Below are 14,450 nucleotides of genomic sequence, written 5' to 3' on the forward strand. Positions count from 1 at the left end.
GCATTCCTGATGCTCTGTATTCTTCCAACAGTGCAAAACAACCTCAAATTCAAGACAACTTGCAGGGTTTGCTCTTGCCACCTACTACAGGAAAAGGCCATCGCTGCCCACAGAATTTATCCTCTTGTGTATATTCCTTTATATTTGTCATGAAAAAAATAGAAAGACCAGAGGAAGGCCCCAAACAAAGTCATGAAGAAGCATACCCATCTCTACTTATTTTCTGTTTGCAGTGCCATGGTTCCCAAGAAGTATCCAGGAGCTGGACAGGTTTGCCAATCAGATCCTAAGCTATGGAGCAGAACTGGATGCTGACCATCCTGTAAGAGACTGATCTTTGTTTTTTTAGCATGTTTGTAATTATTGGGACAGGTATTTCTTTCATTTGTATTTGCTTTGCTTTAAGACAAATTTAGTGGACTAGGTCTCACATGATTTAGAATAAGAAGGTACCACATTTCTAGTGTTACAATCAGCCTGATCCTCAGTATAGAGTAAATCAGAACAAAGATTGATTTAATTTGAGCAAATACCAGCAGACCTTAAAAGTCATAGAGGTCATCAGAGCACAGAGCCACCACAGGGACACCTCTGGTTTTCTCAAGTGGCTCTGATATAGTGACCTCAGGCTCATTTGGTGAATCACTAGCAACAAAAATTTCAGAAGCAGCATATCACAGTGCAGAGGTATTAAGACTGTTTTTTTCATCCTTGATCTCATACACACGATTGAGCTTAGTGCCTCGTTATGTGGTTATTAAATATGGCATGATTCTTGTATGGTGAGACAAAACAAAAGAAAATGTTTCTGCTTCAAAAAGTTTGTGGTTTACATGTTAGAATCAGAAAGTTTTGTTCATTGGCTTAGCTGATTAAAAAAAAAAATATATTCAGTGGTTTTTCAGCTCCTTCAAATACAAGAATACTTTCTGCCTCTTTTCCTTCTCCAAGCAAACAACAACTTATTTTCATTTGTCAAAACATACTGAATTCCATGCAGTGCAACAGAAATTGCTGCTATTAGCTTAATTGGGATAGGGTGATTATAAATAAATTACACGCAGTGCAACAATAATTGCTGCTATTAGTTTAATTGAGATAGGATGATTAGTCATTCACTACCTATTGCTTAATTCGAGATGTGTTATGTATCATGTACAATGATTCATGATGTTCAGTGTGATCACATGAAAGGCAGAATGAAAGGAGATACACTGAGTCAATGGCCCCCTTGTGTGTCATGCGGGAATAGACCAAGATTGTATTTGGAAAAGGAAACAAACAAACAAAAAGATATTAAAAAGAATGAAGTATCTCTGCTCCAGTTCCTAGAATTAGCTAGCGAGCAGTTTGTGCCTTACAAAGGAAACCCAGCTGCTGGAGTAAATATCTGTCATAGCACATGGAAGCAAAAGAGTAATTAAAGGAGTCTGTGTTTTCAGTAGCTAAATGATATGGGATTTAACCACAAATACCTCTGTGCCAGATTAATCTTGGACAGCACACTTTTTAGGCCATTGGCTGCCTGGTTTTCACTCAGACTCTTAGGTGTGCACTCCACTACCGCTGTCTCCTATACCTGGTCATTTCATGGCCTCTCAGTCCAGTTGTGTTGTGCATTACTAAGAGCTGCATGCATGAGCTGCTGTCATACCTAATGAGTTGTTGCTATTTGCCCAGTAGAAGCATGTCCTGTCTTGGAAGGACATTCCTCCACTTTAGGTGGTGAAGACACTCCTCCTTATTTTTAGTCTAAATAGCAGGCACACTGGAATAGGAGAATGGTTATCCTAGATGAAGGATTAGAGATTGTATTTCTTAATCCTGGTTTAATTGGTAATTAGCTGCAAAGGTCAAGCTCTAAACTGCAAAGTCTATTAGACATTCTCTGTAGTAATGAAATCCCTTCAAATAGCTGAATTTGTAGTGCAAACAGGCCTTTTTGGCCTGCTAAGTGCCTACTGTTCTTCTAATAGTTTGAAAATGAGCACCTTTAAGCATGGCTCATGCTGAAAATCTGCCTAAAAAGTCTGACTGAGTTGATGACTGTGTTTCTAATGTGGTTTCACTTTGCTCTTCTAAACCAGCCCAGATTTACTAGAAGCTGCAACAAGCTTCTCGAGAATCCAGAGGGACATGGTTGTCCGAGTGCTGTTGATAAAGTGTATTGCTCTTGCAGGAGCACCTTGCTTGTCCTGTAAAGGAGCATGTTTCCCTGTTTTGAAGCAAGTAAAAATGAGAAAATGGAGGGAGTTGGGGGGTGAGAGGTGCTGGGAGGCATGGCTGAATGGTTGCTCTGGTGGCCCTGCAGATGAGGAAGGAGCAGGGAGTGCCCTGAGCAAGCAGGACACAGAGGAGCCAGGCAGGATGAAGGCAGGTTTCCCACTCACTCTCCAGTACTTCTTGGACTGCACCAGCCGTGCCCAAGGGTGCTCAGTGAGAAGAAGGCTCTTCAGTGCCTGCACTTACACAGGGACTGACCATTGCTCTTTCTCTTTAGGGGTTCAAAGATCCTGTGTACCGGGCCCGCAGGAAGGAGTTTGCAGATATTGCCTACAACTACAGACAGTGAGTGCTCAGTGCATGGGCAGAAAGCAAGCCCACATCTCCTGCCCCCTCCTACAGCTCTCAGCCCGCTGGCAATCCCTGTTTCTCCACAAGGATCCTCCTGCTGTTGGCTTTTTTCTGCCATGTGTTTAAATCTTCCTGTGCATGCATTTATCCCTGATCACAGTAAAACAAAAGTAAATTGTTCCAGGCACACGTTCAGAAGAGAACACCTCCTCCGCTCTTTCCCCATGACACCCCTCTTCCCTGGCTTTGTTGTCTAATTGAGCAGCAGACTACATTGCTACTACAAAGACCTGAGCATTGAATAAAACTGCTTCTGGTATTCTCCCTACTAAACCAGGACAGTGCCTATCATTTACATTAAAGCAGGAGCTGCATACGCTATTAAAATAATGAATATCTTATGGTTCTAATGCTAATCCACTGCAGGCTTTCATCAAATCCTACATAGAAATAAAGCAAAAAAACATGTTAACCACCCCCACTCACCACCCCCAGTATTCAAACTGAAACCATCTTAGGGAGATGAAACCATTATATTCCAAAATGTAACTAATATTTAGTATTTTATCCAGATCACTAGACACATTGGAAACAGAGCCTATACAGACCTGAGTCTATGTCCCAAAAGCACCTTCTGTGTGAAATAATTGGATTTTCCAACAAGGTGTTTGAGTAACAGAGCAATAAGCAGGGTGTGAAAGCCCATGTCCGGGCTTCTGGGGCTTGTGAAAAGGAGGCGTGTGGGTTTTGTGACTTTGAGCGTTGATCCAGGGAGCTCCAGATGGATTTGTGATGACCTTGTCCTGGGTACTACACCTGGCAGATCTGACTTTCAGGGTCTATAGTGGCTGAGAGGTTGAAGGGCTGTCTTTAGCATAGAGTGACAGAGATGCAGAGAACTGGACAGGAGAAAAAGGACCACCAAAGTTATAAGGCTTCAGGGTAAGCTTCTGAAAAGGCAAATGTGCTTAGTTTGCAAAGTCAGCTACAAAGGTGAAGTGGGTCTGTGGTTGTTTATCTTGCACTTCTCTTCCTGCCATCAATTTTATCTTCTTCTGTGTCCCCTCCTTTGCACCTGTCTTGTTCTCTTGTCTCCTGTTGTTTTACTCTCTCCTCTGCCCTTGCTTTTTTGCCTTCTCTCCTGATATACTTACCAGTTGTTTTTTTTTGAAAGATGAATTTCCCTGACATCCCTGTCCTTTGAATTTAACTTGCCTCTTCTCTCTGTCCTCCTTTCCTTCTTATCCTGCTGATCCCTGAGGTTTTTTAATTGATACTTGAAAGATTTTAAGCCATAGCTTCCTGCTGTAGCCCTCGAAGGTGACTGAGGATTAGTTAGGAGTGCTAAAGGAACAACAGTTCCTCAGCAATCCTCATAATTCAACATGATGTTTAAAGCTCCACAGATCAAGGAGGGCTGATATAGAGAGACAAAAAGTAATGGTGCTCCAGAGAAGCTGCCCTGAGGCTCAAGAAAAAAAAAAAGAGGGAGTGGGAGATGGTGAGGTGTCATCAAGAGTTTAACAATGGGTCTCTGAGGCTTGGAAAGCTCTAGCATTATTCCAGCAGTGATGTTAACCCTATTAAGTTACTTAAAACCCTTTGATTTTTCAAAGCTGCTGAATTCACCTATGGCCTTATCATTATTGCTAAGGAATTGGCTATTCACAGGAAGCCAAACTACACTGTTTGTGATTGTCTAATTCTGCCAGCTTCAATACCAGCTAAGCACATGGAGGCCTGAGGGTGGGATTTGGTTCAGAATTACTCATTACAATTATAAAAAGTTAAACTGTCTGGTGTCTGTGTCTGTTGCAACATAAAGCACAGATCAGAATTTCCCTGCCCCTCCAAGAAACAGTTTTCTGGAGCTAATGGTTTTCCTGTTGTAACCAAAACAATTAATGATGTGTCAGAGCAAGAAATACAATAGCTGCTCCATGTGTAAAAATGAAAATAAATTACAACAAACAGCCAATGAATATTTTTAGAACAGTATCTTGATAAGACAAAGGAGCACATATATTTTTGCCACAATAGTGCAAGGAGTTGTCTAAAAGCCAGTATCTCAGCTGAGGTCAGTCAAGTCCTTCCCAGTTAGTGCCTAGTGGTAAGTGAGGCTCCCTTTGCACCTGTGTGTCAGACCAAGGGCATCTCCCCTCATGCACTGGCAGCACCTGGTCAGCCCATCTAAAGCTCCTGAGTATGATGCTGGTGGCATAGGAGTGTTTCTCTGTTGCTCCTAAGAGAGGTATCCATTTTCTTTCCAGTGGTCAACCTATTCCTCGAGTCACCTATACAGAAGAAGAAAAGAAAACATGGGGCACTGTCTTCAGGGAGCTGAAGAGTCTCTATCCAACTCATGCTTGTTATGAACACAACCATGTGTTCCCACTGCTGGAGAAGTACTGTGGCTACCGGGAGGACAACATTCCCCAGCTAGAAGATATTTCAAACTTCTTGCAGTGTAAGTTAAAAACATGAAAGGACCAAATTAAATGAAATGTCTCGGCTGTCAGTGGGGGTGGTGCTTTCAGAGATGGAAAAGCAGTCTCTACTTTGTTATAGGCTTTGCGTTGTCCTTGGGCACATCACTTAGCCTGTAACCCAGGTCCCTCTAAAATTTTCAGGGGTATGATGAAACAGATGCTCAGATACTGTGATAGTGGTACACATGGTAGGATAACCAGGTGATCAGGCCCAATAACCATGGGTTCATGAAACGCAAATCCTACTTGACAAACCTCATCTACTTCTATGGCGAAGTGACCCATTTTGTGGATGAGGGAAAGGCTGTGGATAATGTTTACCTGGACCTTAGTAAAGCCTTTAACACTGTTTCTCACATTCTTCAGCCAGCATTCTCCTGGAGAAACTGGCTACATATGGCATAGACTGGTGTACTCTTCTCTCAGGCTGGAGAGTTGGGCAGGGAGAAGCTTGATGAAATTCAACAAGGGAAAGTGTAGTCTTGCATCTGGGGAAGAACAACCCCATATACCAGTACAAGGTGCGGACTGACCTGCTGGAGAGCAGTGTAGGAGAAAGGGACCTGGGGGTCCTGGTGGACAGGAGGATGACCATGAGCCAACAACGTGCCCTTGTGGCCAAGAAGGCCAATGGCATCCTGGGGTGTATTAGAAAGGCTGCGGTTAGTAGGTCAAGGGAGGTGTTTGGGTCAGTCCTGTTTAATATCTATATCACTATATCTATATAGTGATCTCAATGAGAGGATCAAATGCACCCTCAGTAAGTATGCAGATGACACCAAATTGGGAGGGAGTGTTGATCTGCCTGAGGGTAAGGAGACTCTGCAAAGATTGCTCTTCTCTTGACATTTTTTGGCTGGACAGGCTGGATCAATGGGCTGAGGCCAATTGTATGAGGTTCAACAAGGCCAGGTGCTGGGTCCTGCAGTGGGGCCAAAATACCCCCATGCAACACTACAGGCTTGGGGAAGAGCAAGTGGAAAGCTGCCTAGAGCTTTCCTCATCAATGGTCATCATTGATGACCTCATCAATGTTTACAAATATGTAAGGGGTGAGTGTCAGGGAGATAGAGTTAGGCTTTTCTCAGTGATGACCAGTGATAGAACAAGGGGTAATGGGTGTAAATTGGAGCATAGGAGGTTCAAGGTGAATATCCGAAAAAAATGTTTTACTGTGAGAGTGACAGAGCACTGGAACAGGCTGCCCAGGGAGGTTGTGGAGTCTCCTTCTCTGGAGACATTCAAAACCCACCTGGATGCATTCCTGTGTGATGTACTCTAGGTGACCGTGCTCTGGCAGGGGGGTTGGACTAGATGATCTTTCAAGGTCCCTTCCAGCCCCTAAGATTCTATGATTCTAGAGGAAAAGGACTTGGAAATCATGATTGACAACCAGCTGAACATGAGCCAGCAGTGTGCCCAGGTGGCCAAGAAAGCCAACAGCATCCTGGCTTGTATCAGAAATAGTGTGGCCAGCAGCAGCAGGGAAGTAATTGTCCCCCTGTACTCGGCACTGATGAGGCTGCGCCTCTAGTACTGTTTGCAGGTTTGGGCCCCTCACTACAGAAAAAAGACATCAAGGTGCTGTAGTGAGTCCTGAGAAAGGCAACAAGCTGGTGAAGGATCTGGAGAAAAGGTCTTATGAGGAATGTCTGAGGGAACTGGGGTTGTTCAGTCTGGAGAATTGGAGGTTGAGGGGAGACTTTATTTCTCTCCACAACTGCCTGAAAGGAGGTTGAAGTGAGATGAGGGTTGGTCTCTTCTTCCTAGGAATAAGAAACAGGAGAAGCGGAAATGTTCTCAAGTTGCACCAGAGGAGGTTTAGATTAGACATTAGAAGAAACTTCTTCATTGCAGGGGTAATTAAACACTGGTATAGGCTGTCCAGGGAGGTGGTTGAATCACTATCCCTGGAGGTGTTTAAAAGACTCATAGATGTGGTGCTTAGGAGCAGGACTTGGTAGACTTAGGTTAATGGTTGGACTAGATAATCTTCAAGGTCTTTTTCAACCAGAACAATTCCATGATTCTGTGACTGTGAAAATTCCTTCCTCTCTCACATCTGAACTCCTTTTAACATAAGAAGAGAAAACAAAACAATTAGCAAACTTTTTGCACTGTAAGAAGTCTAGATAAGGATAAATCAAGAACGCTGGTTGTTTTTAAGATGTGCTTTTTTTACTCCTTCAGCCTGCACTGGATTTCGCCTGCGTCCCGTTGCAGGCTTGCTCTCCTCTCGGGATTTCTTGGCTGGCCTGGCATTCCGAGTGTTTCACTCTACCCAGTACATTCGCCATGCGTCCAAACCCATGTACACACCAGAGCCGTAAGTACCTTGGCACAGACCTTGTGTAAATTTGCATCAGACTAACAGCAAGGTCAGCCCAGCTGATAATAACCATGTGGGACTCATGGGCACTCCTGGGAACAGAGCTAATGGAGAGTGGACAAGTGACTTCTATCTCCTGAAAACTAGAAGATTTCTAGTCTTTTTAACAAACTGCATCCTCTTCTGCAAGTTATGGGACTGACCAGCCAGCTTTACTACTGAAGGCATGCTTGTGTGGTGGCTGGAAGGCAAGAGAGCAGAGTACAAAGGCATTTAGCTTAGCTATTAGCACCCAAACAGTGGTCAAGCAAGGTTCTGGCAGCAAGATAGAGGAAGCCCAGATCACTGATCCCTTCTCTTTTTCAGTTTTATATTGTAATGTTTCTTTCCATCCCTGTCCATTGTTTTTTCCACTTGTTTTCAAAATAGTTTTCTTCCTCTACTTCATATTGTTGCAATTCTGTCTTCTCTCCCTTACTGTTTCTTTGCTTCCTATTTCTTTATACAGCCTCCTTTCCCCCTCCATTTTCTATCCCTTATTCTTCTGATTTTCCTTCTCCTCACCCCATTCTCATTGTGCTCAAAGCCAGGCCGAAATAACTTCCAGGACCTTGCCCTTCTGGGTGCATCTCCCCTCTCCCCTTTCCATCTCACCAAATTACTTCTCCATCTTTGAAAAATCTAGCCATCCCTAGGTGAGTTCTTCCCCAAACATACCTGTCCAGATGCCAGCTTCAACTTGTGATGAAAATGGTCCTACCAGAGGGTGAGCTTCCACCTCTTAGTGGGATTCTGTGGGCCTGAACATGGACTTGAGTTGAGCTCCTGAGGTGCATATTGACTCCATGGTGAATTGGCTTCATAGCCAATAGTGGTTTTTGGCCATAAGGAAAAGCAAATAATGTATCATGCTTCCTCTGAGGGTTGTATAACTATAAAACATTGAAAACCCTGGACTGTGCAAGCATTTCCATCATAATAATTATAGATCAAAATGTTTTCCCATAACTTTTGAACATTATTTGCTGGTAGGAGCAAATGCATGGCACTCCTGACTGTGTGCTGACTCTAGGGCATTTGTCCAGCAGTGATGGACTTTTCTTAAATTAAAGTTATTCAGATGTCATGTTTTCCTGCAGTGATATTTGCCATGAGCTGCTCGGACATGTGCCTCTTTTTGCTGATCCCAGTTTTGCTCAGTTTTCCCAGGTAAGTTGTTCAGTAATTTTACTATTTTTATAATTGAGCACACCAGAGACTAGGTAACTCAGAGCATGATCCATGAGGCATGTGGTGTTTGTTAGCAGCTTGTTTAAGAATGGCTGAGACTGCTGTATTTATTGCTTGAGATGTTGACACAAATCACCTGGGCAAACTCATACACCCCAACTCCAAATGTCTGTCTTGTGTCAGCTGTTTCTTTAGAGGCAAACCCTTTGTGAATCCACAATCTAAAACCTTTTTGTAGATGTTGATCCTTCTGAGCAAAGTCAAACGGCTCCTGAGTCAGATGAGTTATTACCCCACCCTGCTATCCAAATGTTAGAGAAAGTGAATATTTTTTTGTTTTCTTTTCTATTCAAGCCACAGAGGAGGCTGAGTTAAGTGTAGAACTGTCCCAGCTGCAAGCATGGGAGAAGGCTGGAGAGGAGCTTTCCCTTTGGTAGTGTTAATGTCTCTGGAAAAGAAGCCAAGCCTCATTGAAAGAATAAACTTTTGGCTCCATTTTACCAGAAAACATGAAAAGAGAAAAGGAGAGAAGGAGAAGAAGGAGAAAAGGTTCTCCTTCAAGATAAGCCCTGCTGTGCCTTGGCTTATTAGGATTTGACATGATGATGGCTGCCCCCATGCTCTTGGTCTGGCTGTGTGTGAGGCTCTGATTTTGCACTATGCAGTCCTCAGTGGAGCAAACCAAGAAAAATATCTGCTTATATACAGCATTTTGGAGCTGTCTTCTGAATCCAGCTATTGAAAAAGTATTCATTAGTTCCTAAGGTATAAATAAGATCTTTCAAATCATGCCTTGCCATTCAGAAAAAACAACTCATTCGAAGTTCCAGGAAAATTCCTGCAATCAGGGCCCATCAAAACAAAGAGAAATATTTGAGATGTATGGATGTGACTGATTTGCCTCATTTTGACCACATCATGGGTCATTGTATCATGGGTGTGCATTGTAGGCTTGATCAAAAGCTTGTCAAAGCAAAAGGAAAATTTTATTTGACCTCAGTAGGCTTTGTATCAGGCACAAAGGATCAGTCCTTGTAAATGACATTTGGATAGGCCTCTTTGTTCCTTTCTGGAGAGACTGCTGGATTAAAGTTGATCTTCCACGATAAGAACATGTCCTGTAAACATTTGTGTGTGGTAGTAAGTGATGGTAACATTTAAAATGTGAGAAATTACATAAGACGAGACAGGAAGAATGTTTGCAATAAACAACTTGAAGAATAATGGTTTATTGTTACAGGAAATTGGACTGGCATCTCTGGGAGCTCCGGATGATTTCATCGAGAAACTTGCTACGGTAATTTAATAAATGAGAGCTCAATTTTCCAAGGCACCCTGTGTTGTCTTAATTCTGCTGCCACTGAAGTCACTGATAGAACTCCCATAGAGTTGAATGGGAACAGAGTGAAGTCCATGATTGGAAAACCCCACCCTGAAAGAGCTGCATTATAGGAAAATAACTTTGGCACCCCTTATTCAAAGTGACAGTTGTGATTAAACACAGAAGCCCAAAAAATATTTCCTCCAGCACAAACATATTGGGCAAGAAGAGATTACATATTTCTACATCCTCACAGGAAATTCAAGGAGCCAGCCTCAGTAGTTGTTCTACCTGTGAATGTTCCTTCACTGCCAACCTTCCAGGCAGATAATGTCCCCTGCAGCCAGTGTGGCTCACGTGAGTCCTACTCTAAGACTACTGAAACCCAGAATTACAAACTTAAAATAAAAACAAGGATATGTCTGTGAGATTAGTGTCCCCAGTGCCAACTCACCTGGGCAAAGCATTGTCCAGTATGTGCTGTTTTTGATAAAAGAGATAGTTTTTCTGAGCCAGGGCAGGTATGCCTTCAAAATAACAGACCAAGAAGTCAAGATGGGCTAAACACCATCTTCAGTCAATATTGCACTAATAGCCCATTCCCTTTCTTGCTGCTGCAGCTAGATGCCTCTGTGTGAAACAGGACACAAACTTCTATCAAATAAGGTTCAAACTTCAACTGAGTTAGCCAGCCAAAATGAAATGTTATTGCTATAATGTCATTGTTTCAGCTCTGCTGATAAATATATGCACAGTAAAACACAACTGTGTTTGTCAGGGAACTGTACTGATTTGCAAGCACATTGAGTCTAGCACTGTGCCACTTCCAGGTGAAGAATTTAAGTCTGTGAGTACATTTCTGGCATTTATACAGTTGATATTTGACACATGGCATCAATTTAATTAGAAATGTAAAAGAATTCACATAAATTATGTGAGCCTCCTCTTTTTAATCAAGGAATAATATATTTCTGTCTAATTTTCTTGCTAGGTTTATTGGTTTACGGTGGAGTTTGGACTATGTAAGGAAGGCAATTCACTCAAGGCATACGGTGCAGGGCTGCTGTCTTCATTTGGGGAACTGCAGGTGTGTTCTAGGAAACATTTCAAAGATGCTTATAATAGCTAAAACTTCTCTTCCGAATGTCTTCAGATCCTTATTTTCCTTCATACTTTGTGCATGTAAATACTATGAAATGTCATACCTCACTGAAGAGCTTTAATATTTATTAGTGTCGATGTATACCATGTATACCCAGGGAGCTCATACTGCTACTTGCCTAGTGTGTGACATTGTCATTATATTCCACAGGACCAACTCTTTCCTATCTGAAATGGGGTGGCATTTCTTTCCCAGCAAATTCAAGCACTTTTTAACTGCCATCAATTTATTATCCTTTTGCTTATAGTATTGTTTATCAAATAAACCTGAGATTCAACCTCTTGTCCTGGAGAAGACCTCTGTGCAGAAGTACCCTGTTACTGAGTTCCAGCCTATCTACTATGTTGCTGAGAGTTTTAAAGATGCAAAAGAAAAGCTAAGGTAATCCAGTAATTCCATATAAGATCCAATTTCTTGTCCACTGCCAATACAATGGATCCCAGTACCATAACAAGTCTTTGGTTGACAGTAATATTTTGAGAGGCATTAGAAATGCTTAAAGAGACTAAGCAGTTTTCACACTCAAAACTTTGTTGAGGGCAATAAAGAGAACACACCTTATGTGTGAAGCCAGGAATTTGTGGCTAGCATAATGAAGATTTTAACCTGTATAACCAAAATGCAACAAAAATATTGGTAGCCCCACTGCAATTATACTAACATTTAGGGTCAGGGTGCAAAACAATGCAAAACTAGTCTCTTTAACAATACTATAGTTATATGTTCTCACACAAAAAATATCTCCTGGTATCTAGTCCTTTTCCTCTGAAGTTATACTTACCCTTACACATTTTTAATGTCTTAATTCAATAGTTTCAGTCTGGTGTGTGTGTGGGGTGTAGTTGTCAAGTAATCAACACATTGAGATCTTCAGAGCAGTGCTGTGAAGTTAATGAATGGATGAGTGGGCCTTCTTCCTCTCTTTTGTGAGGAGGTGGATGGTGTTTATGCCTCCTTTCTTCCTCCTCAGCCCAAGGTTTCCTCAGAATCATTCTTGTGTTGTCTAACATGCTGTACGTCTTCCTCCTTCTAAATTGTTCTGCAAACCTATGTTACTTCTGACTTCTCAATTTAAATTAAATATTGGTTCTTTATCCCTTTTGTTTCCTTTAAACCTATGGTGGTTTTTTTGGTTTTGTTTTTGCTTTCTCTAAACCTATGGTGTGTGTGGGGGGGTTGCTTTTTGTTTTTTGGTGGTTTTTTTTCCTCTGCAGCTCCAATATTGGTGTTGTCATGAACAGCTGATCAGTGGGGAGTTGTTAAGAGCACAGGGACAACCAGCAGCATGCTAAACTTGCACTTTTAAGGCCTCTGTTATCAGCCCATGCTGGTACTCCTTTATGCTGCATCATCATTTTAGGGTCAGACTTAGTTGAGTCTGTACAGTACAACTACTTGGTATTTCTGCCTATGTAAAAAGTATCGACTATAGGCATTATAGCACACAGTTATTCAGAATTAAGCAAAACTAAAACAAATTAGGTAATAGCTGCATGATCATTAGACAATTGCTGTTACAGCTAAACAAAACTGCAAGCAAGCCTAATAAACTCAGTCCTGAGGCCTGTGTGGTTAGCTTAATACAGAGCCTCCAGCTTGTTACCAGCAGTGTGTTTACAAGACTACAGGGTTACACAGTAAATCTTTCAGTCATCTGTGACTGAAACACAGATTCAGTTCCAGTTCAACAAGACTTTGAAATAATGGTCCAGGTTCAGTTCTGGTCCTTGAAACAGGAATGGCTCAGTCTGTGTTTGGGGTTCAGCTTGGGTTCCACCTCACAGCAGTATTTCCATTGCTGTTTAAAAAAATCCTACCAACATATTTCTGAAAGTTAGCCAAGCCACTAGGGGTTAGCCTTGGTTCACACTCAGTAAGTTTTTCTCTTGGAGATGCCACACAGGGACTTGTCCTAGACCTGCAGTCTCTTCTCTCTCTTCTCTATCTCTACCCCATTCACAGATAAACACATACCAAGACCCCAAGGTATTCTGGTGCCCTAGACTCCCCTGCTCCAATATTCCTAGCTACTTCCCCTGTTTCTTCCCCAGTCATCATAAGCCTGCAGCCTCTCCTTCTGCCCTTTTCTCTGAGCTAATACCTGAGAAAGATGGCCTTCTCTTCTGGGTTGTGTTATTAGTATCCTGTGCAGAGCTTCTGTCTTCTCTGTGTACTTATTTAACTGAGTAACAGGTTCCTTGAGAAAATGGAAGATGCAGCCTTAGTCTACAAAAACAATCGTCGTACTTCTTTTATTTGTTTCAATGAATGAATTGGAAAACTGGTTAAATTGAAATAGAATTCTGGGGTTTAGTCCAGTGCCTGTATTTATGGCTTGCACCTGGACATGTGTGTTTGAGTAAAATGGAAAACTTCACCGAAAGATTATTCTGAGGCTGACCTAAAATATTTCAGCTTAAGGGATTCATCTTCTAATTAGGGTCTTATCTTCAACTGAGATTTAGTGAGACTGTCTGTTAACATAGATCTTTCCCCTTAGAAAAACTGGACTGGACTAATGCCACTAAACACTTTCACCCTAGCCAAAATAACTTTTTTCTACTGTCACACCTTGTGGTCTTCTCACAATGAATGCTATTTGAGACAACGGCCTTATCTGATAACACAGGACTAAACTGAAGGAGCAATGTGGAGGAGGCATCTGGCATATCGCTCTGTTCTGGGGATTTATGGGATTTACCATGCTGAGTCACAGTCTGTATAGTGGGGCTCCATAATCAACTCCTGCGTGCTTTCCTTCCTCTTTCAGCAATAACTTCAGTAATTTGAAGCAGATATATAAGCTGGTGTCCTGCTGGGGTCTACAAGGAGCCTGGAACAATAGCTCTGGCCATCTCATCCCATTCAGAGTCCTCCTTTCCACAGATCTGTGGTTATGCAAATTAATGTTTTCCCAAGATGCCAACATCTTAATAGTTCTGCAATAGAATTAACTATTTTGCAGAAGGGAAGGCTGCAATTAGGGGATGGCAAGAATGCACCTTCACTCCCTTGACTATATTCTATCTTTGCAATGACCTCAAGGCTGCTACCAGCCATGCCAGGAATTAGCATTATATTTGATCTTGATATGTCAGAATTGAATAGATACTTGAACTTACTCTCCCATATCTTGGATCAGGATTCCTATATTTTGCATTTCTGAAAGGAAAAGAAGATTTTCAAGTTTGGCAAATCCCAGTAACTACATAGTTGATCTATACCAAGAGCAGGGTTGCCATGCCAATAGCATAACTTGTCCTGTTTATAAAGAAATATAGATGGTAAAGACAAATGCAGATTCAAGCTTGTTGCAGAATAGTGTAGGTCAGATCACTCAGCAGG

The 14,450-nt window shown here is 42.0% G+C and overlaps 1 protein-coding gene across 1 annotated transcript in view; it reads left to right on the forward strand.

The window, feature by feature from the left end:
* Window positions 1–14,450, forward strand: part of PAH (phenylalanine hydroxylase) — a 40,393-nt gene that overhangs the window by 24,856 nt on the left and 1,087 nt on the right. Inside the window, exons 4-11 of the mRNA XM_010005800.1 lie at window positions 234–322; window positions 2,501–2,568; window positions 4,845–5,041; window positions 7,254–7,389; window positions 8,532–8,601; window positions 9,863–9,919; window positions 10,935–11,030; window positions 11,353–11,486. Of these exons, the coding sequence (XP_010004102.1) occupies window positions 234–322; window positions 2,501–2,568; window positions 4,845–5,041; window positions 7,254–7,389; window positions 8,532–8,601; window positions 9,863–9,919; window positions 10,935–11,030; window positions 11,353–11,486 (847 nt within the window). The remainder of the gene's footprint in view (window positions 1–233; window positions 323–2,500; window positions 2,569–4,844; window positions 5,042–7,253; window positions 7,390–8,531; window positions 8,602–9,862; window positions 9,920–10,934; window positions 11,031–11,352; window positions 11,487–14,450) is intronic.

This window comes from Chaetura pelagica, unplaced genomic scaffold (assembly GCF_000747805.2).
Source record: "Chaetura pelagica isolate M959 unplaced genomic scaffold, ChaPel_1.0 scaffold79, whole genome shotgun sequence".
Lineage (NCBI taxonomy): Eukaryota > Metazoa > Chordata > Aves > Apodiformes > Apodidae > Chaetura > Chaetura pelagica.